Below are 25740 nucleotides of genomic sequence, written 5' to 3' on the forward strand. Positions count from 1 at the left end.
CTCGCTGCTAGCGTGATCGTGCAATCTGCGAAACACAAAGGCCACAAAAATTGCTACAAAACATGACTCCATTCATTTTTAGATCAGTTGATTGGTTGATTGAGCCTGTTGTCTGATCTAAAAATGAATGGAGTCATGTTTTCTCTTGGTGCGAAAATTCTAAAATACCGCTATGGTGTATATTTATGTCTGAAACACCTCTCATCACTCAATTATGTAGGGAGACTGGGGGAAAAAATAGTGTCAGACTGTGAAAGTAATGTAATAAAATTACAGGGATTAACAGTATATTTACTAGACCTACTGGTGGCATGTAATGGGGAATTGATAAAAGCAAACAATCAAAGGGCAAACAATTCACACTATGAAACAATGAATGGGCAAGAATTGGCGGGTAAAAGCTGAGCGCATTCTGGAGAGCTGAGTGCATGAATTCTGGAGAGAGACCAACCATATCTTCAGATTCTCAAAAAGTTCTACACCTGCACCATCGAGAGCATCCTGACTGGTTGCATCATCGCCTGGTATGGTAACTGCTCAGCCTCCGACCGCAAGGCACTACAGAGGGTAGTGCGTACGGCCCAGTACATCACTGGGGCCAAGCTTCCTGCCATCCAGGACCTCTATACCAGGCGGTGTCAGAGGAAAGCCCAAAAAATGGACAATCACTCCAGCCACCCTAGTCAGACTGTTCTCTCTGCTACCGCACAGCAAGCAGTACCGGAGCCTCCAAGTCTAGGTCCAAAAGGCTTCTTAACAGCTTCTTCCCAGAAGCAATAAGACTCCTGAACAGCTAATCAAATGGATACCCCCCCCATTTTTACGCTGCTGCTACTCTGTTTATTATCTATGCAGTCACTTTACCTCTACCTACATATACATGTTACCTCAATAACCTCAACTAACCTGTGCCCTCGCACATTGATTCTATACCAGTACCCCTCTATATAGCCTCGTTACTGTTATTTTATTGTTGCTCTTTAATTATTAGCTATTTTTCTATTTTCTTATTTTTATAATTGTTTTACTTCAGTTTCTTTTAATAATACTTTCTTAACACGTATTTTTCTTAAAACTGCATTGTAAGTAAGCATTTCACGATAAGGTCTACACCCATTGTATTCGGCGCATGTAACAAATACAATTTGATTTAGTTTTGAATCTGTGCCATTGAAAACTTTCTCCAGTCTCCTCCTCCTCGGCTGCCTTTCCCACACTAGGCTATTATTCCCTCACTTTCCCATTTCAAGGAAATGAAACTGAAAGATAAGCATAGATGGCCTGAACCAAATGATAACCAAATTACGATATAAAAAACTTTAATTACACCCTAAGAAAACGTAGGCTACTACAGTAAAGGTCTGAACATGTTTCAAATATGATGGCATGAAAGTTGTCATGCACGATAAAACAGGTTGTCATTCATGCACATGGTTCATCCTACTGGAACGTTTGATTATCCGCCATTGAGCTGCGGAGTGATCAGGAGGTGAGTCGTGTATCATCAAACTTTGCTTATCAAACTCTTTTATGGTTTAAATCACATGGTAACGTTTTTTTATGATATTTATTACAAAAAGGGAATGTTATGCAACACGTAGGCCTACGAAATTGTACATGTAATATCACAGTAACGGTAGCTGATTATAAACTAAGCTAACTGTAGGCTAATATACTTTTTGTGAATGCAAAATGATATGTTTTTTTCAACATTCTCATGATCCGATTATGCGGCATTCATATTTTTTATTTATTTTTGTATTGATGTTTTTCCTGTGACAGACATTTTCAGGAAATGAAGTGTATTCGATGTTACACGCTTTGTGAGGAGGGACAGCGGTTTTGCTTGGGCTGCAAAGCAATCGTCGAGGAAGAGGAAGGTAGGTAGACTCAGGAGTTTTTTTAAAAGTCATATCGGCTGTATTTTTCTCAATTATTCAAAAAAAATACACTACAAAATATAAACCGCTATTAATAAAAACAAAACTATCTATTCACAAGTAGATTGAATACGTTTACAAATAAAATAAAATACATCAATGGGGAACCCTGCATGACTGACGAGAGGCACTGTATTGAAGCCACTGCACAGCCATCTTGGTACTCCTCCCCATTGTAAAAAAAGATTTTGGAAACTAGAGAAATGCATTTATTAACTTCTACATTCGTTTTGTATATTCTGTTACAGACACCTCAATTCATTCTTTTAAATTATGTGAACTCAACATAAACATACCTTAAAGTATAGATTTTTTTGAAGTACTTAATGTTAAGTCCCCAATTCAACAAAGAAATACTAAAATACCATTCATTCCTATGGAAGACTGTTCGTTCTGGGGAGTACCATTATGGTGACTGGTAGTTTCAAAGCCGCTAATTGGCCAATACATACCATTAGCAATCCAGGGTTTATATATACATCATTGCCAAAATCTTTGCCTTGCAAAGTGTATAGTCCACAGTGCAAAGTCCACAGTTGCCCAGGGATTTTTATGTTCGGTAACTGATAAACTACACTGAGTGTACAAAACATTAGGAGCACCTTATAGGAGCACCAAGTAGCTTAGTGGTTAGAGCGTTGGGCCAGTAACCAAAAGGTTGCTGGATTGAATCCCTGAGCTGACAAGGTAAAAATCTGTCGTTCTGCCCCTGAACAAGGCAGTTAACCCACTGTTCCCTGGTAGGCTGTCATTGGAAATAAGAATTTGTTCTTAACGGACTTGCCTAGTTAAATAAAGGTAAAATGTTGAGTTGCAACCCCCCTTTGCTCTCAGAACAGCCTCAATTTGTCAGGGCATGGACTCTACAAGGTGTAAAGTTGGCTGGATGTCTTTTGGGTTGTGGACCATTCTTGATACACACGGGAAACTTTTGAGTGTGGAAAAACCCAGCAGCGTTACAGTTCTTGACACAGTTCCTGACTCACTCAAACCAGTGCGCCTGGCACCTACTACCATACCCCGTTCAAAGGCACTTAGATATTTTGTCTTGCCCCTTAACCCTCCGAATGGCACACATATACAATCCATGTCTCAATTATCTCAATTATCTCTAAACATCCTTCTTTAACCTGTCTCCTCCTCTTCATTTACACTGATTTAAAGTGGATTTTAACAAGTGACATCAATTCCTTCTAACCCACCCCCCCAGAAAAAAAAAAGATATAGATGTACTATTGTAAAGTGGTTGTTCCACTGGATATCACAAGGTGAATGCACCAATTTGTAAGTCTCTCTGGATAAGAGCGTCTGCTAAATGACGTAAATGTAAAATTAGGGATCTTAGACTGACCAGGTGAAAGCTATGTCATGGAAAGAGCAGGTGTTCTTATTGTTTTGTACACTCAGTGTATATGAACTGGAGACAGCGTCTACTCACGTTTGTATACGCCGCTTCGTGGTCGCTGTCATATGCTTTAGAGCCGGTAATGCCAGCACTCAGTGCTCACTGGAGCAAGCGCAAACAGCGACAACGTAATCACGTCATCCAGAAGCATAGAAGGCATTGGATGGATATTAAACGTTAATATCTTCAGCTGTTAGTGAAGGGAAGAAGAAGAAAAGAAAATCGCTCTCGAAGAAAATTACTGGGGAAAAATGATATGGTTAACTTTGGTACAAAGGTCATAATGAAAGTGTATTTTTACGAATTAAAAAAAATTATTTCTCTATGGGACCATCTACGGGAATTGTCCTTTTGGAATAGCGGCAGGAAGTATGGATGCTGACAAAAGTAGTTACTAGTCCTTTATTAGCAGACCGATATAGTCGTCTGAGGCGCAGGCAAATAATTATTACCCCCCCGTTCTTAGTTTTTGATCTAGGATCAACCTATTCTAACCCTGTGTGGGGGGGGGGGGAACTAATCTGACCCGGATCAGTATCAAGGGATGGTCCTCTGTAGCTTAGTTCAGGGGTTCCCAAACTTTTTCACTCAGGCCCCCTTCCAGCATTGGGGAACATCCTAGCACTGTTCATGACACAAACTGTTCACAGCCCTCTTGTTGGCAGAGAAAGGATTTTGCAGTTTTAAAGCATATTTCCTGTAATTATACACATTTTGTCATTGATTGCAGACATTATTTTGCCGTATTAAAGTTAATTCCTACAATTCTTCACATTTTACCATTTTATGTGTGTTCATGTGATATTTGAGTGACTCAAACATTAGAACAAAATCTATGGGCTAAACAACCTAGCTAAAGTGTGCCCCCCTTCCGCAGCCAGGACCATTGTAAGTCGCTTTGGATAAATAGCATAATTATCAATATTACAGTTAGTGCTTTTTCTCTTTGAGATATAATGCATCTGATAATGCTTCACCAACTTGATGTGCTGCAACATGTATTTGATTGGCATTGTAACAATCTATTACCCCAAACGTATTTCAGAGCCATGCAGTCTAAAAGATGTGACCTTTGACCGGGTTAGGAGTGGGGCGACTGAAGACACCCTGCCAATGGATAGCTCCTCAGATGAAGAGGTAGGGTGTGCTGTTGCTCTTTCACACTGAGGTTTTTACAGATAGAAATGTGTTGCTGGCTTGCCTCTGAAGCTAAGCAGGGTTGGTCCTGGTCGGTCCCTGGATAGGAGACCAGCTGCTGCCCCAGTGTTTTTGTGGGGTCAGTCGGAGACACTCTTTCCTCTGGTCTAAATAATATCCCAGGGAAGTGATTGGGGACATTGACAAAATAATGGGCAACTGGGCATTTTTATACATGAATACCCGAAGCATGATGGGATGGTATTTGCGTAATTAACTCAGGAACCACACCTGCTTTTAATACACTTTGGCCGCATTTAAACAAACAGGCAGCCCAATTATATTTTTAAAAAAGTGACTTTGATCAATCAGATCTTCTTCAGAGCTGATCTGATTGGTCAAAAGTGAAAAAAAGATCAGAATTGGGCTGCCTGTGTAAATGCATCCTTTGTATCCCTCATTTCCTTTATTTTGTCAGTTACATATATATATATATATATAAAAGTTTATTTCCAAAATGCATATCCATTTTCAGAAATGTTGGTAAATGAGCTTTTATTGTTTAAAGAATGGTGTGTTTTTTTCACCATCTAATCATGGCATGGGGTTGTTCAATGACAGACATGTATTTGTTTAAAATCTATTACCTGATGGCTTCATTTCAGAGAGACAAATAATCTATTTTTTTTGCAAAACGCTATACAGTGCCTTCAGAAAGTATTCACACCCCTTGACTTTTTCCACATCTTGTTATGTTACAGCCTGAATTTAAAATGGATTACATTTAGATTTTGTGCCAGTGGCTTACACACAATACCCCGTAATGTCAAAGTGGAATTATGTTTTTTGATATTTTTACAAATTCATTAAAAATGAAAAGCTGAAATGTCTTGAGTCAATAAGTATTTAACCACTTTGTTATGGCAAGCGTATATAAGTTCAGGAGTAAAAATGTGCTTAACAATTCACATGATATGTTGCATATTTTTTAACGACTACATAATCTCTGTACCCCACACATACAATCATCTAATGTCCCTGAATTTCAAACACAGATTCATCCACAAAGACCAGGGAGATTTTCCAATGCCTCGCAAAGAAGAGCACCTACTGATAGATCGGTAAAAATAAAAACAGAAGAATATCCTTTTGAGCATGGAAAAGTTATTAATTACATATTGGATGGTGTATCAATGCACCCAGTCACTACAAAGATACAGGCGTCCTTCCTAACTCAGTTACCGGAGAGGAAGGGATCCGCTCAGGGATTTCACCATGAGGCCAATGATGACTTTAACACCTTTAGAGTTTAATGGCTATGATAGGAGAACACTGAGGATGGATCAACAACATTGTAGTTACTCCACAATACTAACCTAAATGACAGAGGGGGGGGGGGGGGGAATGAAGCCTGTACAGAATAAAATATTCCAAAACATGCATCCTGTTTGCAATAAGGCACTGAAGTAAAGCTGCAAAAAATATGTGGCAGAGAAATAAACGTTATGTCCTGAATACAAAGCGTTATGTTTTAGGGAATGTCCAACACAACCCATCACTGAATACCACCCTTCATATTTTCAAGCATGGTGGTAGCTGCATGATAAGGGTGTGCTTGTCATCGGCAAGGACGAGGGAGATTATTTTGGATAAAAAGAAACAGCAAAATACTAGAGAAAAATCTAGTTTAGTCTGCTTTACACCAGAGACTGGGAGAGAAATTCAGCAGGATAATAACCTACAACACAAGGCCGAGTTGCAAAGAAAAGTACACTAGTAAAAAGCCCTGTATAACTTTAATCAGTTATTTGGACTAAAATAACTGCTTGTTAAGCCAACCTGGGTGTGTATTGATAGTAAATCAACTTTAGGCAGATAGCCTAGTGGTTAGAGTGTTGGGCCTGTAATCAAAAGGTTTTGGATCGAATCCCTGAGCTGCCAAGGTAAAAACCTGTCATTCTGCCCCTGAACAAGGCAGTTAACCCACTGTTCCTAGTCCGTCATTGTAAATAAGAATTTGTTCTTAAAACCTGTTGGGGCTAGGGGGCAGTATTTACACGGCCGGATAAAAAACGTACCCGATTTAATCTGGTTACTAATCCTACCCAGTAACTAGAATATGCATATACTTATTATATATGGATAGAAAACACCCTAAAGTTTCTAAAACTGTTTGAATGGTGTCTGTGAGTAAAACAGAACTCATTTGGCAGGCAAAAACCTGAGAGATTCCTTTACAGGAAGTGGCCAGTTTGACCATTTATTTGCTTTCTTTGACATCTCTTCCAAAAACTCAGGATCTCTGCTGTTACGTGACACTTCCCACGTCTCCAATGGGGTCTCAGAGCCCGGGAAAAACCTGAATGACGTAATTCAAAGCCCTGGCTGAAACACACGAGAGCTTTTGCTAAGTGGTCTATCAGAGGACAAAGGCTTAGGCGCCTGACCTGCCCCGCCCCCGCCTTTCGGTTTTTCCCTCTGTTTACAGACAGGCAGATTCCCGGTCGGAATATTATCGCTTTTCTACGAGATAAATTGCATAAAAATGGATTTTAAACAGCGGTTGACATGCTTCGAAGTACGGTAATGGAATATTTAGATTTTTTTTTTCACGTTATGCGCCATGCGCACGACTGTGATTTACCATTCTGATAGTGTCTAGAACGCACGAACAAAACGTCGCTGATGGAACATAACGATGGATTATTTGGGACCAAACCTACATTTGTTATGGAAGTAGAAGTCCTGGGAGTGCATTCTGATAAAGAACAGGAAAGGTAAGACCATTTTTCTTATAGGAAATATGATTTTGATGAAGGCTAAACTTGCCGGGTGTCTAAATAGCTAGCCCGTGATGGCTGGGCTATGTACTTAGAATATTGCAAAATGTGCTTCATCCGAAAAGCTATTTTAAAATCGGACATATCGAGTGCATAGAGGAGTTCTGTATCTATAATTCTTAAAATAATTGTTATGCTTTTTGTGAACGTTTATCGTGAGTAATTTAGTAAATTGTTAGTAAATTCCCCGGAAGTTTGCGGGGGGTATGCTTTTTCTGAACGTCACATGCTAATGTAAAAAGCTGTTTTTTGATATAAATATGAACTTGATTGAACAGACATGCATGTATTGTATAACATAATGTCCTAGGTGTGTCATCTGATGAAGATCATCAAAGGTTAGTGCTGCATTTAGCTGTGGTTTGGGGTTTTGTGACATTATATGCTAGCTTGAAAAATGGGTGTCTGATTATTTCTGGCTGGGTACACTGCTGACATAATCTAATGTTTTGCTTTCGTTGTAAAGCCTTTTTGAAATCGGACAGTGTGGTTAGATTAACAAGAGTCTTGTCTTTAAATAGCTGTAAAATAGTCATTTGTTTGAGAAATTGAAGTAATAGCATTTCAAACGTTTTGAAAATCGCGCCACAGGATTCAACTGGCTGTTACGTAGGTGGGACGATTTGGTGCCACCTAGCCCATAGAGGTTAACCTGTTGGGGCTAGGGGGCAGTGTTTTCACGACCGGATAAAAAACATACCCGATTTAAACTGGTTACTACTCTTGCCCAGAAATGAGAATATGCATATAATTAGTAGATTTGGATAGAAAACACTCTAAAGTTTCTAAAACTGTTTGAATGGTGTCTGTGAGTATAACAGAACTCATATGGCAGGCCAAAACCTGAGAAGATTCCATACAGGAAGTGCCCTGTCTGACAATTTGTTCTCCTTCTGTTGCATCTCTATCAAAAATACAGCATCTGTGCTGTAACGTGACACTTTCTAAGGCTTCCATTGGCTCTCTAAAGCCGCCAGAAAGTGGAATGGGGTGTCTGCTGTCTCTGGGCAAAGTACAGCAGCAGAGTTTGTAAGTGGTCAGCCTGGGGACAGTGAGACTGAGATGCGCGTTCACGAGACTTCTCCATTTTATTCTTTCAGCCTTTGAATGAATACAACGTTGCCCGGTTGGAATATTATCGCTATTTTATGAGAAAAATAGCATAAAAATTGATTTTAAACAGCGTTTGACATGCTTCTAAGTACGGTAATGGAATATTTTGAATGTGCTTTCGCCGAAAAGCTATTTTAAAATCTGACATAGCGTTTGCATAAAGGAGTTCTGTATCTATAATTCTTAAAATAATTGTTATGTATTTTGTGAACGTTTATCATGAGTAATTTAGTAAATTCACCGGAAGTTTTCGGTGGGTATGCTAGTTCTGAACATCACATGCTAATGTAAAAAGCTGGTTTTTGATATAAATATGAACTTGATTGAAGAAAACATGCATGTATTGTATAACATAATGTCCTAGGAGTGTCATCTGATGAAGATCAAAGGTTAGTGCTGCATTTAGCTGTGGTTTTGGTTTTTGTGACATACTGCTCAAAAAAATAAAGGGAACACTTAAACAACACAATGTAACTCCAAGTCAATCACACTTCTGTGAAATCAAACTGTCCACTTAGGAAGCAACACTGATTGACAATAAATTTCACATGCTGTTGTGCAAATGGAAGAGACAACATGTGGAAATTATAGGCAATTAGCAAGACACCCCCAATAAAGGAGTGGTTCTGCAGGTGGTAACCACAGACCACTTCTCAGTTCCTATGCTTCCTGGCTGATGTTTTGGTCACTTTTGAATGCTGGCGGTGCTTTCACTCTAGTGGTAGCATGAGACGGAGTCTACAACCCACACAAGTGGCTCAGGTAGTGCAGCTCATCCAGGATGGCGCATCAATGCGAGGTGTGGCAAGAAGGTTTGCTGTGTCTGTCAGCATAGTGTCCAGAGCATGGAGGCGCTACCAGGAGACAGGCCAGTACATCAGGAGACGTGGAGGAGGCCGTAGGAGGGCAACAAACAACCCAGCAGCAGGACCGCTACCTCCGCCTTTGTGCAAGGAGGAGCAGGAAGAGCACTGCCAGAGCCCTGCAAAATGACCTCCAGCAGGCCACAAATGTGCATGTGTCTGCTCAAACGGTCAGAAACAGACTCCATGAGGGTGGTATGAGGGCCCGACGTCCACAGGTGGGGGTTGTGCTTACAGCCCAACACCGTGCAGGACGTTTGGCAAATTTGCCACTGGCGCCCTGTGCTCTTCACAGATGAAAGCAGGTTCGCATTGAGCACATGTGACAGACGTGACAGAGTCCGGAGACGCTGTGGAGAACGTTCTGCTGCCTGCAACATCCTCCAGCATGACCGCTTTGGCGGTGGGTCAGTCATGGTGTGGGGTGGCATTTCTTTGGGGGGGCGCACAGCCCTCCATGTGCTCGCCAGAGGTAGCCTGACTGCCATTAGGTACCGAGATGAGATCCTCAGACCCCTTGTGAGACCATATGCTGGTGCGGTTGGCAATGGGTTCCTCCTAATGCAAGACAATGCTAGACCTTATGTGGCTGGAGTGTGTCAGCAGTTCCTGCAAGAGGAAGGCATTGATGCTATGGACTGGCCCGCCCGTTCCCCAGACCTGAATCCAATTGAGCACATCTGGGACATCATGGCTCGCTCCATCCACCAACGCCACGTTGCACCACAGACTGTCCAGGAGTTGGCGGATGCTTTAGTCCAGGTCTGGGAGGAGATCCCTCAGGAGACCATCCGCCACCTCATCAGGAGCAATGCCCAGGCGTTGTAGGGAGGTCATACAGGCACGTGGATGCCACACACACTACTGAGCCTCATTTTGACTTGTTTTAAGGACATTACATCAAAGTTGGATCAGCCTGTAGTGTGGTTTTCCACTTTAATTTTGAGTGTGACTCCAAATCCAGACCTCCATGGGTTGATAAATTGGATTTCCATTGATTATTTTTGTGTGATTTTGTTGTCAGCACATTCAACTATGTAAAGAAAAAAGTATTTAATAAGATTATTTCATTCAGATCTAGGATGTGTTATTTTATTGTTCCCTTTATTTTTTTGAGCAGTATATATGCTTGCTTTGAAAATGGCTGTGTGATTATTTTTGGCAGGGTACTCTCCTGACATAATATAATGTTTTGCTTTTGCTGTAAAGCCGCTAAGCGGTCTCTTTGTCTGTCCAATGTAGAACACCTTGCACTGTGGACATTCCAATCTGTAGATGACATGAGTGGTTTTGCAGTTAATGAAATGCTTGGCTTGATACTCCATTTTAGAAGCTGTGTCAACAAAATACTTTTTCTGTGCAATATTTCTGAAATGGTTTCATTTAAAGAGCACTTGGGTTTGTGGTGTAGCCAAGTTTTTTTAGAGTCACCAGGAAGATAGCTGTGGACTAATTTGTCAGTTATGGTAGGACATCTCTTAAAGTTTATGACTGGTGGCTCAGGGAAGACTTGGCGTAGTAGCGTATCACCTTGGATGATTCCCCAATTGTTTTTTATGATTATTTTAATGTTCCTGTAGTTATGGCCTGGATATTGATGATGTTTTATGTTATGACCAGGCAAAGGTTGCAAATTATTATAACACATGTTTTATCCCTATAGCCTCATCTCTGGTTAAGAAGTTACCTACATGCTCTGGACACTGGCCAGTCTTTCATTAACAACTTTTACCATAGCATAACCGAGGACAAAGTTTCCAATCTACTATGCTTAATGAGCACAAACAAAGCAACTGGGCTGGATAACCTTCCTGCAAGATTCATAAAGGATTGTGCTTGTGTCACTGCTAAAATGATAACACATATTGTAAACTTTCTGTTAGTAGTAGTACATTTCCCAAGGATCTCAAAACAGCCCGTGTGGTTCCGCTCCACAAGAAGAGCAGTAAAACAAATGTAGGAAATTACAGGCCTGTGTCATTCCTCGGCACCTTATCCAAAGTTGTTGAGAGATTAGTTTTTAATCAACTTGAGGGATACCTTCTTGAGCACAAACTTGTTTATGAACTCCAATCTGGCTTTAGAACAGCTCATTCCACTGATACTTGCCTTATCCACCTTTTTGACCACGTCAACTAGAAAGGTGAGAAGGGGAACTATACAGGTATGGTCATGTTAGACTTGCAGAAAGCTTTTGACACTGTGGACCATGATATTTTCCTGATGAAACTGAAATGCATGGGTCTAAATGATGTAGCAGTGAATTGGTTTAGGTCTTATCTGACCAACAGAACACAGGCATGTGACGTTGGTGGTGTTCTGTCAGAGGCGAAAGAAATATCATGTGGAGTACAACAGGGATCAACTTTAGGGCCTCTCTTATTTCTTATATACGTTAATGATATGCCAGATACAGTAAAGTGCAAACTATTGCTTTATGCTGATGATCCAGCCATACTGGTATCAGAGAAGGATACAGTGTACATAGAGACCCTGAGTAAGGAATTGCATTTTGTTAGAGATTGGTTGTCACTACATTTGGGAAAAACTGAATCGATTTTGTTTGGAACAAAACTTAGATTGCTTAGGGCTGACACGATAACGGTGAACTGTACAGGCATGGAGATTGAATCTGAATCTAAAACAAGTGTATCTTGGTGTGTCCCTAGATCAATCCCTTTCAGGAGACCTGATTGCTGCTAAAATTATTTCTAAAATGGCAAACAAATTGAAATGTTTACACCGTAACACTAGATATTTTAACATTAAAGTTAAGAAACTGCTTGTCTCAACCCTGATTCAGTGTCATTTTGATTATGCCTGCTCTGCTTGGTATAGTGGGCTAACAAAAAAGCTGAAAAAGAGAATGCAGGTCATGCAAAATAATGTTATCAGGTATATGCTGTATCCCCCCTAGGACGCACATAGGGGTACAGGAGTTCCGGGAGTTGGGCTTGTTGCCTTTGGAGTCCAGAGTGGATCAACTTAATCATATGTTTGACATCTTAAATGTTCGTGCCCCAGGTTGCATGAAAAACCACATTGATATGGTCTATAACCAACACAGTCAATACCAGAGCCAGTGATATGTCTTGTAAAATCCCAAGAGTAAACAGTACTGCGAGGAGCACGTTTTTCCATATATGCATTTGTCTATTGGAAAAGCCTTCCCTTGGAGATCAAGCAAATAAAAAGTAAAAATAGCTTTTAAAAAGCAGGCAAAGTTTTTCATTTGGACAAGGTTGTCTAAGTAAGGGAAACCACTCCACTGCCCCTTGTGCCCCTACTGCTGGTCAGGTGTATTTATTTGAAGGATCAGTATGATGTGCAATTAATAGATTGTTTTAATGTGAAATGAAAATGGTTGATTTTTAAGGTTAGGGAGAAGTGCAGTGAATAGTGCCACTTTTTTTAGGATGTCAATATAAATTAAAGTATTTATGGTTGTTTGTAATTTTGTCTTGTCTTTTAATCATTATGTGTTATTGTTTTTACCATCGAGGACCACTTTGGAAATCAGCATTTTTAATTAATACTTTCAAGTGATATCCTCTGGGTCCACATTGTACATTTTGTTGTATATGTCTGTTGCCCAATTCAAAGTTACAGTTTTGAAAATCTATGGTACGTTTATAAAATTGCTCTACAGCTATGATCCCCAAAATCTTGACAGATCATGAAGAATTAAAAAATTAATAATGGCAAATATTGCAGATTCCAGGTGTGCAAAGCTATTAGAGACTTACCCAAGAAGACTCGCAGCTGTAATTGATGCCAAAGGTGTTTCTAACATGTATTGACAACAATTATGCAACAACTTTATTTGATTTATAAAAATTGTATTAATAATAACATAATAAAAAAACTTCCCACTTTGACAAGAGTAATTTGTGTAGATTGTTGACAAAAAATACAATTAAATCGATTTTAATCCCACTTTGTAACACTTTTTTTTTAAAAGTAATCCAAGAGGTCTGAATACTTTTGCAAGAAATAAACTCTTCATATACATTGTATACAGTACCTAGTGAAAGTACACACCCCTTGCAGTCTTCAAATTGTTCTGTTTTAAAATTAAATCTAAAAAGTGGTTACATTAGAATTTTTTCTTACCTATTGTCAGAATCTACTCCATTTTCAAATTATTTTTGTTTATTATTTTTGGAAACTGTTCCAAATTAATAAAACAATGTATTGATTGCATATGTCTTCACACCCCAGAGTTCATTCTTGATGGAAGCCCCTTTGGCAGCCATTATAGCAGAGAATAATTTAGAATAAAATTCTACCAACTTTGTAAATCTCTTAGAGCAACATACTCTATATCCATTATTTTTGTGAAAATTGTTCATACTCAGTAAATTTGGTTGGGAATCATTGATGGAGAGCAATATTCAAGCGTTGTCTGATTTTTAAGCAGATTTAAAACAGGACTGAAACTGTACCGCTCAACAACAACAAAAAAATGCTGGGTCTTCCTATAACTTTTTATCTGTGCTTTTCTCCTTTCATATTTACTTTGATCCTGACAAACTCCCCAGTCCCTGCCAGGGACAAATATACCAATAACATGATGCTGCCACCACAATAATTTGAGTGTTCCTACGTGGTGCAGACTCAGTCCTGACTTACACTACCGTTCAAAAGTTTGGGGTCACTTAGAAATGTCCTTGTTTTTGAAAGTAAAGCACATTTTCTGTCCATTAAAATAACATCAAATTGATCAGAAATACAGAGTAGACATTGTTAATGACTATTGTAGCTGGAAATGGCAGATTTTTAATGGAATATCTACATAGGCGTACAGAGGCCCATTATCAGCAAACATCACTCCTGTGTTCCAATGGCATGTTGTTAGCTAATCCAAGTTTCTCATTTTAAAAGGCTAATTGATCATTAGAAAACACTTTTGCAATTATGTTAGCACAGCTGAAAACTGTAGTGCTGATTTAAAGAAACAATAAAACTGGCCTTCTTTAGACTAGTTGAGTATCTGGAGCGTCAGCGTTTGTGGGTTTGATTACAGGCTCAAAATGTCCAGAAACAAAGAACTCTCTTCTGAAACTTGTCAGTCTATTCTTGTTCTGAGAAATGAAGGCTATTCCATGCGAAAAATTGCCAAGAAACGGAAGATCTCGTATAACGCTGTGTACTACTCCCTTCACAGGACACCACAAACTGGCTCTAACCAGAATAGAAAGAGTTGGAGGGCCCGGTGCACAACTGAGCAAGAGGACAAGTACATTAGAGTGTCTAGTTTGAGAAACAGATGCCTCTCAAGTCCTCAACTGGCAGCTTCTTTAAATAGTACCTGCAAAACACCAGTCTCAACATCAACAGTGAAGAGGCGACTCCGGGATGCAAGATGGACAAAAGAACACAGACACTGGACAGAGGAACTCTGCCTAGAAGGCCAGCATCCCGGAGTAGGTGAACCTTCGCCCCAGTCTGAGGTCCTGAGCGCTCTGGAGCAGGTTTTCATCAAGGATCTCTCTGTACTTTGCTCCGTTCATCTGCCCTCAATCCTGACTAGTCTCCAAGTCCCTGCCTCTGAGAAACACCGCCATAGCGTAATGCTGCCACCACCATGCTTCACCGTAGGGATGGTGCCAAGTTTTCTCCAGACGTGATGCTTGGCATTCAGGCCAAAGAGCTCAATCTTGGTTACATCAGACCAAAGAACCTTGTTTCTCATGGTCTGAGAGTATTTAGGTACCTTTTGGCAAACTCCAAGCAGGCTCTCATGTGCCTTTTACTGAGGAGTGGCTTCCGTCTGGCCACTCTAACATAAAGGCCTGATTTGTGGAACGCTGCAGAGATGGTTGTCATTTTGGCATTCAGTTCTCTGACCAAGGCCCTTCTCCCCCGACTGCTCAGTTTGGCTGGGCAGCCAGCTCTAGGAATAGAATTGGTGGTTCCAAACTTCTTCCATTTAAGAATGATGGGGGCCACTGTGTTCTTGGGGACCTTCAATGCTGCAGACATTTTTTGGTACCCTTCCTCAGATCTGTGCCTTGACACAATCCTGTCTCAGAGCTGGTTTTTGCTCTGACATGTATTGTCAACTGTGGGAGCTTATATAGGCAGGTGTGTGCCTTTCCAAATCATGTCCAATCAATTGAACTTACCACAGGTGGATTCCAAGTTATAGAAACATCTTAAGGATGATCAATGGAAACAGGATGCACCTGAGCTCAATTTCGAGTCTCATAGCAAAGGGTCTGAATACTTATGTAAATAAGGTATTTCTGTTTTAGATTTTTAATACATTTGCAAACATTTCAAAAAACCTGTTTTTGCTTTGTCATTATGGGGTATTTTGTGTAGATTGCTGAGGATTTCTTTTAATTTAATCAATTTTAGAATAAGGCTGTAACGTAACACAATGTGGAAAAAGTCAAGGGGTCTGTATACTTTCCCGAATGCACTGTATACCTGTCTCCTGTTAGACCCTATGATCCGTGAACCACAAATGACAGACAACATCTTGCTGTCATTCTACTCCTTATAGTGTTCTCTAAAATATGGAGTATGTCTAGATTTTAAAAAAGTCACATTAATTTAGTCACCATTCTAAAAATATGAATAACTCAAAAGTACTCTTTTTGATTTTGCATATTTTTTGACATATTTCCGAAATGAGTGCTCTGCTACTTTTTTTCAGTTAATATTTATTTTATTTAAACCTTTATTTAACTAGGCAAGTCAGGGAGAATGATCTAACAAACTACATTTTGGCATTCACTAATCATACAACTATTTACATATAATGTAAATTAGGGTACATTTGTGGACACAATTCAAACGTGTATGCATGTATGTATGTATGTATGTGAAGAATTGTATTTCAGAATCTAGACATCCTCCATAGTTTAGAGCACACTATAAGGAGTATAATCAGACCAGGATGTTTTCTGTATTATGCACAGTTAGGTCATAGGATCTTACAGGAGGCATGTATAGGTCTGAAAAAGGCCTAAAAGGGTACAAACATTTAAAAGGTATATCAAACATTAAGTTTCTATGTGATAACTGCCAGAACAATCTGAGATACCAGAAGTATTTTCGGGCTTTCCTGGCATGGAATCGCCCTTGTTGACTTTCACTAGGCCCTGCACATATTGTTGTTGTACTTGATAAAAGAGTGTACATTTTTAAAGGACATTGCAATTTGCAGTGTGTGGTAAATTTTCATTCAATTTTTTTTCATTCAATTGACTGTAGACGTTTTACTTTTGAATTTAAGGACTTTCATGATGCAAGTGATCTATTCCTTGACTTATATCTTGGGAAAGATGAGGACACATCTCAGAGAGTACAAGCTGACAGTCTGGAGACAGAGCCATCTCAACAGATGGGTGCTGCTGTAGCAGGTACTTCAATAATATTAGAGGAATTATACTGTATCTCTGAATTTTTGACAACCGTATACTTTATCATTTCATAAAATCAGTATCAGTTGCTTTCCATTCACAAACACTGCATGTATTTGCATTGAACATATAAGGAACGTTACTTTATTCACCTTAAATGGCGACCAGCACTGGTTCTAACTGTTTAAAATAAATCTTTCACTCGTTTTTCACTCACTATTTCACTACTGTTATTATTTTACTATTATCATTATTATAGCATAACAACAGTAGGGATGATGCAGTATAATAGCATGTATTTATAAACGTTTCATGCCTGAAAAGAGTTGTGTTGAAGACTCATTATGTATAGTTGAAAGATATTTACAGGTTTGTGATTGGCTGCTATATCTCATTTCCTAGCCCAGAGATGAAACATTTATATACTTCTTGTACATATGTGCAAGTTATTCAAACATGTTTTGCTCTCTTCCACAGAGCTCTCCTCCCCCGGAGAGATAACAGTTCATTATGTTGGCAGTGACTCTGTTTCTCTGAGCTGGCGCCCTTCTGACCCAGCCCGGAGGTACGAGTTGACCTACTCCTGCAACACCCAGACAGAGAGCCGTTCCATCCAAGGTTCCAACAGCGCTGATGTGGAAGGCCTGTTTCCAGGGACGGAGTACACTTTCAGCGTCACATCGGTCACTGAAGATGGGAATCGGAGTGTGGCGGTCAGCATGTCTACGTATACAAGTAAGTGCAATGATTCAAACATTTCCTCTTGCATTACAGGAAGAATTATGTTTGACTTATCATTTTTCAAGTTGTAATTGAATTGGGCCCTTTTTTTTCCCTTTTTGTAGAACCTCTGCCACCTGAAAAAGTAAAGATTGACCAAGTCAGCAGTGAATCAGTGTCTCTGAGTTGGGACAAACCGATTGGTGTCACTGAGGCATGTCTTGTGACCTGTTCCATTGATGGGGAGGAAGTCCAGAAGATAACAACAGAGTCCAACACCCTGACGTTCTCCAGTCTGAGTCCAGGTGTCAAGTACTCCTTTCACGTCTCTACGGTGCTGAAGAACGGGACCCAAAGCAAGTCGGCTGTGACATATGGCCGCACAAGTGAGTGTGTTAACTTCTATGGGCTACGTGGGACGCTAACGTCCCACCTGCGGGACACAGCCAGTGAAATATCAGGGCGGCAAATTCAAAAACAACAAAATGTCATAATTCGACTTTCTCAAACATACAACTATTTTACACCATTTTAAAGATACACTTCTCCTTGATGTAACCACATTGTCCGATTTCAAAAAGGCTTTACAGCGAAAGCAAAACATTAGATTATGTTAGGAGAGTACATAGACAAAAATAATCACACAGTCATTTTCCAAGCAAGGACATGTCAATAAAACCCAAAACACAGCTAAATGAAGCACTAACCTTTGACGATCTTCATCAGATGACACTCCTAGGACATGTTACACAATACATGTATGTTTTGTTCGATAAAGTTCATATTTGTATCCAAAAACAGCATTTTACATTGGCGCGTGATGTTCAGAAAATGTATTCCCACCAAAACTTCTGGTGAATGTGCACATGAATTTACAAAAATACTCATCATAAACATTGACAAAATATCTAACAATTATTTAAAGAATTATAGATAGACTACTCCTGGATGCAACCGCTTTGTCAGATTTTAAAATAGCTTTACGGAGAAAGCACATTTTTTAAATATTCTGATTACATAGCTCAGCCATCACAGCGAGCTATTTAGACACCCGCCAAGTTCGGGGCAACCTAAACTCAGAATTAGTCTTAGAAATATTCTCTTACCTTTGCTGATCTTCGTTAGAATGCACTTTCAGGACTGCTACTTACACAAGAAATGTTGTTTTTGTTCGAAATAATACATTTATGTCCAAATACCTCCGTTTTTGTTCAGAGCACTATCCAAAGGCATAACGCGCGAGCGCGGTACCAGAGACGAAACGTCCACATGTTCCATTACCGTACTTAGAAGCATGTCAAACGCTGTTTAAAATCAATCTTTATGGTATTTTTAACGTAAAATTGCGATAATATTCCAACCGGACAATAGTGTATTCATTCAAGGAGAAAAAGAAGGAACGGCGCACTCGCGTGACTGCGCATATCCAATCCCTTTGTCCACAGGCAGGCCACTCAGTAGCTGAGCTCCTATTATCTGCCCAGTAACAGGAGAAGGCTGAAACAACTTTCTGAAGGCTTTTGACAGCCAATGGAAGCCTTAGGAAGTGCAACGTAACCCCACAGATACTGTAGTTTCGAAAGGGACTAGAAAGAACTACAATTCTCAGATCCTCCACTTCCTGGTTGACTTTTTCTCAGGTTTTTACCTGCCATATGAGTTCTGTTATACTCACAGACACCATTCAAACAGTTTTAGAAACGTCAGAGTGTTTTCTATCCAAATCTACTAATAATATGCATATTCTAGTTTCTGGGCCAGAGTAGTAACCTGTTTAAATTGGGTAAGTTTTTCATCCGGCTGTGAAAATACTGCCCCCTAGCCCAGACAGGTTAAAACGTGTGACAGAAGGATGTTTTACAATCAATTGATTGACAACCAAGGAGGTCAGATCTGAAACCGTTATTTTCTTTCCCGCCACAGAAACCCACCTGGAGAGTTTGCTGCTGGACCTGGGGTTGGAGCAACACTACACAGGGAAGCTGGACCTTAGCACTGTGCTGCAGATTGATGAGAAGACTGTCACCGATGAACCTGCTCAGACTCTCTCAGCCCTGCCATGGATTTTCCTAAAGAGGTTAATGATGGTGAATGTAACTGCTAGGAGTGTGAAATGTACCTCATCAGGAAGCGAGGCAAGTTGTGATGCTTCATTTTGCAACATAGATCTAGATCTAGAGAGTCTGGTTGATAACATGGACTCTAGTAATGTTGTAAACCCCTTAGACATTGTGACTGCTCTCTTTCTGTGTTCCAATGGTTTTCTCCAGCAAGAGATGGTTTTGAAAATGTCAATGTGTCAGTTTTCAGTGCCCCTGCTTCTCCACAATTGTGACACAGAAGAGTGTACGCTAATGCTCTGGGCCATGAGAGACATTGTCAAGAAGTTCAGACCGCATTCATTGGCAGATTCCAGAGGATTTGTTGAAGACCGGATTGTTCTCTCTGACCTCCCTATGGTCTCTTTTGTCAGATTGGGCGAGTGCTCTCTGTCCAAGTCTCAGATTCTAAACAAGCTGCTGAGTAATCCTCAACAATATCACGACACGTTTGTCCACCACGACATGGAATGTGGTGATAGCCCAAGGAGAATATCCAATGGATTGGTTGAGATAAGCTGGTACCTCCCAAGTGGGAAAAAAAACATTGATATTTTTGGTGAAGCTATTGCTGTAACCAATCTTAGAGGGGACATCAGTTCTTTTGAAACACAATATTCCTTTCTTTGCCAGACCTCTGCAGCAGTCTTTGTGTTCTTTGACAACCTGGACACCAAGTACAAGCTACTGACCAGCCAACACACCAAGGCTCAGCTGTTTCTAGTGGGTAACACACAGAGCAAGAGCTTCAGCATTGATGCTTTGAAGAGAACAGCAGCAGAGTTGAACTTGAAAAAAAGCAGCATCATCCTGAAGACCAAACAGATGAATGATGCAGACTTTGTGAAGAACCTGCGAAACACAGTTGGTGAGTTGATTAAGAATTCAAAGTCCAAAATGCCATTGGAGCAGATGGCTGAAGTGGCGCATGAGCTTGGAATACTGGTTGATGAGGACTACAAAGAATGTCAGAGTGCCAAGTTAAATGCTGACGCAATCACGTCAAAAATTTATGACACACCACAGTATAAGGAAAGTCAGCTTCCCTTGCAAGGACAAATTTGGAAGGAGCTGGCACGTCTAGAGAAGGAGGAATGCAGACTGCGGAAAGCTGGGAACCAGAACCTAGAGATGTACAAAAGTGAACTCCAAACAGACAAGAGACAACTTAGGGAACAGCAACGGAGATATGACATTTCAGAGGCAATGACCTGCTTCATAAATGCAATATCAAGCACAGGCCTAGAAAGGACCTATTTCTTGAAATGGATGAGAATGAACCTGGACAATATGGCTCGTAAAAACCTTTCTGGCCTTAGAGAGCTGTACAAAGAAAAGTCTCAGAATTCATCTGAAAACAAAGATGAAATTGCAGACCTTGACAGACAGATTTCAAACAGTTCTTTGGGAACTGAGCATTTCCTACGTGAAATGGGTCAACTGTATGAATCTGCAGTCTTACTGGAAGAAACTGAAGAGTCAAGGCAACAACTGAAGCACCTGCCCAGACTATGTGCTGAGTTGCTTCTGGATGGGTTTCCTCTGGAGCTGGTGGATGGAGACGCGTCTAACATACCTCTGAGATGGGTAAGTGATGTGCTGCATCAGCTCAATGTCTTGGTGCAACCGAAGAGCAAGATCCTGGTGGTAACTGTTCTAGGTGTTCAGAGCACGGGAAAGTCCACTCTATTGAACACAATGTTTGGAGTGCAGTTCGCAGTCAGTAGCGGCAGATGCACAAGGGGGGCCTTTATGCTGCTCATCAAAGTCAAAGACGACTTCAAGAAAGAGCTGAACTGCGACTTCTTAGTGATCATCGACACAGAAGGGCTGAAGTCGCCAGAGCTGGCACAGCTTGATGACAGCTACGAGCATGACAATGAGCTAGCCACACTTGTTGTCGGGCTGAGTGATGTCACAATAATCAATATTGCCATGGAGAACTCGACCGAGATGAAGGACATCCTGCAGATCGTGGTCCACGCTTTTCTCCGGATGAAAGAGGTGGGAAAGAAACCCAAGTGTCAGTTTGTCCACCAGAACGTGGCAGATGTCTCGGCACATGATAAGAACATGAGAGACCGGAAAATGCTGCTGGAGCAATTAAACGAGATGACCCAGGCAGCAGCCAGAATGGAAAACAAGGAGGAGAACAAGAGCTTCACTGATGTGATGGAGTACAACCCAGAGACTGGTAACTGGTACATCCCTGGACTTTGGCATGGAAACCCCCCAATGGCGCCCGTCAACGCCGGTTACAGCGAGTCTGTATACGAGTTCAAAAAGAATATGATCGAGGTCTTCCAGAACTGTGAAGCCTCTGGGAACAACATCATGGACTTTCTGGAGTGGACAAAAAGCCTGTGGAATGCTGTGAAGTATGAAAACTTCATCTTCAGCTTCAGAAATAGCCTGGTGGCTGATGCCTACATGAAGCTGTGTGTTGAGTTCAGTAAGTGGGAATGGGCATTCAGAAAGCACATGCACACATGGATGACAAATGCTGAAACAAGGATTTCCAACTTCGGAACAATAGCAATGAAATATCAAACAGGAGACGTGAGGGATTTTCTCCATCTTTTGAAAAGTGAAGCCTCAATAGAACTTGTCCAATGGGAGAAGACCCTTCTTGACAACCTAACCAAGTACTATGAACAGGCAGATGGACATGTCTACTTGGTGGAGAGATACAGAGAGGATTTCGCAAACAGCACCAAAAGTCTTAAACGGGAGATAGAAAACTCTGTTTTGAGTAAACTGGTCGCTGATGTTGAGATTCAACAAGGAATGAACAAGCTTGCCACAATCAAGAAGAACTACACAGCGGTGATGGAGGAAAAGGTGCTGAAGTTGGTTGAGAACTGCAGAAAGAACAAATGTCAGAGGCCAGATCAGGAGCTTGACAGAGAATTTGAAAAGGTGTGGGAGGAAACTGTGCAGGAGCTCTCTTTTACAGGATTGAAGAAAATAGACATTGTGAGCCATGTTTTAAACCAGCTCCGGTCTAACATGATGCAGAAGGCAGTGAATGAAAAGTTGAACAATGTGAAACTTGAAGATCATGGAACAAAACCATTCATAGTCTCTCCAGGGGGGTTCTTAAAGAAGTTCGTGAATAACTTTTACGTGAATGAGAACACAAGAAAAACCCAGGCCATGGCAGACAACCTCATAGCCAAATGCGAAGAATTTGTGGTTGAGACTGTTCAAAATAAGACAAACTACCATGACACATATACTCAAGAGATCCTGCACATGATTGAAGAGAAGTTGGAAGCCAACAAAAATCTTGGGACAAGCAATAAATTTGAACTCTCCATTAAATTGTACATTTGTGGGTTTGCATCCAGGGCATTCCAAGCAATGCATGAACAGTTCATACGTGACAACAATCCTCATTGGTGCCTTGAACAGTTCAAAGGTAAATACTTGGCAGACTTCAAAGACTTGTTCAGTGGACAAGATCAGTGTCAGAAGAAAGCTGCAGAGTTCACCAACCTGTGTCTCAGACCTGCAGTAGAAGCCTGTGTCACCAATTCTCTGGGTCTAGAAATTGTTGATGTAATGCTGACGGGGCAGAATGCCTTTCAATTCAGCTCTCGGACATTTTTCCAGTACTCTATCCTGAAGCAACTGCTGTCTGCATTCAACTTTGACAACTATGTGAGCTACATTTGTCACTATGAAGCTTTTGTCAAGAATTGGATTTTGAATGAAATCTTGAAACGCTTTTCACAAGGGAACAAAATGTTTGAATTGGAGAAGTATCAACTCAATGGGATTATCAAAGTAATCAATGAGGCAATCTCAAAGGCACAGACTAATGAGAACGGCAACATAAAGGAATTTCTTCAGGACATATGCAGGGAACTTGGAGAGAAGCTGGTCATTCCCCAAGATGCGTTGGAAGCCACTATGATCCTCAACAATTCCAAACAGGAACAGTTTGCCCACTGGCTCAAAACATCTGTGGTGGAGATGGAACAGTCTCTGACAGAAGAATTCCAAAAAGCAGGGGATGTGAAAAGTAAATTGAAAAGACAGAAAATCAAGCCGCAGAACGAGCTGTTCACAAGAGTGTTTGGCTGCGGTAAGCAGTGTCCATTCTGCGGGGCACCATGTGAGGCAGGAGGGGAGGCCCACAATGAGCACTGTGCCTCAATACACAGACCACAGGGACTTGGTCAGTTCAGGTTTAATGTCTCAAGTAAACTTTGCACTGACATCTGCTCCTCTGCAGTGTTTAGTGAGGGTTCTTTCAAATGCCAAGAGACAAATGATGAATTTCAGCCTTTAAAAAAGTACCGAGAAATTTTTCCCAACTGGCATATCCCGGCAGATCCCAGCATACAGGCCTCAGACTACTGGAAATATGTGATGGCAAAATTCAACAAGGAATTTGCCATACAGTATGACGCACAACCTGGCGATATCCCCCCTGCCTGGAAACGGATCACAAAGGAACAGGCAAAAAACAGCCTTAGAGAGTCTTTTAGCATTAACTGAGAGCCTCTTCATCATCTTGAAGAAGAGTGGCATCTTGAAGAGTAATGAAGTGTCGGGCCATAGTCAAACAAAATTGTCAGATTTAATAGTAAACAAAGAACATAAATGAATAATACAAGACATCTGCTTCATCACTAAGCAGAAGAGTCTGGTGGCTGGAATGATAAACTGTCATACACTTTGCCTCAGTTACTTTTCTGTCCCAGCAATAAATATATATTTTTGCATATAATCAAAGTTTAGCAACCATTGATACTAATGTGTTGATACTTTTTTTTATTTTTATGTATGTATATTTTGAGAATCTGTATTGGAATAATGGTCATAATTCAAGAGATGTTTTCTTGTCACATTTAGTTTTTATTTGTGCTAGCATTTGTGTTATGTGTTAATAACATTTGGACTACGTTACCCAGCAGGCGAGGCGGGTGGTTGAAGAATGCCTTGCATGGCTAAACATGGAGTTTTCTAGCTGAAGTAAATGTTCATTAAAAGTAATTAAACCTACGCCCCAGTTTGTCATTATATAAGGAACAAACATAACGTGGTGTCAGATTGGTAGTAGCTATGACGAGACAGAGAAAATAAAAGATTAACTGCAAATTTCAGCGACGAAAATGGAACATTCTACCACAAGTCAAGTGACGTGAGTAATCGAAGATGCTAGCTTGCAAGAGCGAGGGCAACGAGCCGCGTCAGCGAGAGTGACAGCAGCGAGAGCGAGGCTGCATTGGAATCTGACGAGCAAGTTGATGAGCAACATACTGAAGTAAGAGAAATTGACACTGTTCCTGTTCTCCGTGATGGATAGGCTTAGTCCTCCTACTCCTATGCAGTTAACAGGCAATTTAGCTGACGATTGGAAACGTTTCAAGCAGAGATTCAATATCTACCTAGCAGCCAGTGGTGCAGGGGGAGATGATGACAAATTGAAAGCTTCCATTTTTCTGCATGTTATTGGAGAGGATGCATTGGACATTTACAATAGCTTTCAGTAAAACGAAGCAGACTTGACATTGACTGTGCTAATGGCTAAATTTGAGGGGTAATTTGTACCAAGCCACAACGTCACGTTTGAGAGATACAAGTTGTTCTCTCATGATCAGAAACAGGGAGTCAGTTTTGACCAGTATTTGGCTGAGCTGAACACACTGAGCAAAACGTGTGAATTTGAAAATTTGAAAGACACTAGTGAAAGACAGGATAGTCTTTGATAATGGACTCAAGGAGAGATTGCTGCGTGAGCAAGATTTAACTTTGGATAAAGCAGTGAATATGTGTCGAGCAGCTGAAACCACCAGAGCACAAGCTAAAGAGCTGTGCAGGGACTGAGGATCATCAGGAGGATACTGCTGAAGCGTCAAAGGCCTTTAGAAATGGACGATTCAGTCAGAACACCCTGACTGACAATGAACGCTGTCCAACTGTTTCAGGAAACACTTCAGCAGAACGACCAAAAAGGACTGTCAGAGCCCCTGAAAGGCTTATTGAGAATTGCTAAACAAAAATACAAAAAAGGGGCACCTGGACTGAATGTTTGGTTTATGTGAAAAGAAATAGAGCCACAATAGAGTAATACAGACTATATTTAGTTGGGAGAGAAAAAATTTAAGAAAGAAAAAAATTGGCGGAAAGAAATGTTATTGAAAATTGCATGTTATGCAGGTTGAGTAAACAAATGTGATGTGACATGTGTAGTTACATAGAAAAGTAGTTTTATTTTAAAGGAAAGAAGGTGTTAATA

General features: G+C 40.6%; 1 protein-coding gene across 1 annotated transcript; it reads left to right on the top strand.

Annotated features, from left to right (window-relative positions):
• Positions 1-1223: 1223 nt before the first annotated feature.
• On the top strand, positions 1224-24503 carry LOC115198358 (interferon-induced very large GTPase 1). The gene is made up of 7 exons (XM_029760256.1): positions 1224-1489; positions 1783-1880; positions 4391-4482; positions 16545-16671; positions 17149-17406; positions 17517-17777; positions 19315-24503. The coding sequence occupies exons 1-7, from the start codon at positions 1425-1427 to the stop codon at positions 23994-23996; spliced, it is 5583 nt and encodes a 1860-aa protein (XP_029616116.1). The 5' UTR covers positions 1224-1424; the 3' UTR covers positions 23997-24503.
• The last annotated feature ends 1237 nt before the right edge of the window (positions 24504-25740 follow it).

This window comes from Salmo trutta, chromosome 8, assembly GCF_901001165.1.
Source record: "Salmo trutta chromosome 8, fSalTru1.1, whole genome shotgun sequence".
Lineage (NCBI taxonomy): Eukaryota > Metazoa > Chordata > Actinopteri > Salmoniformes > Salmonidae > Salmo > Salmo trutta.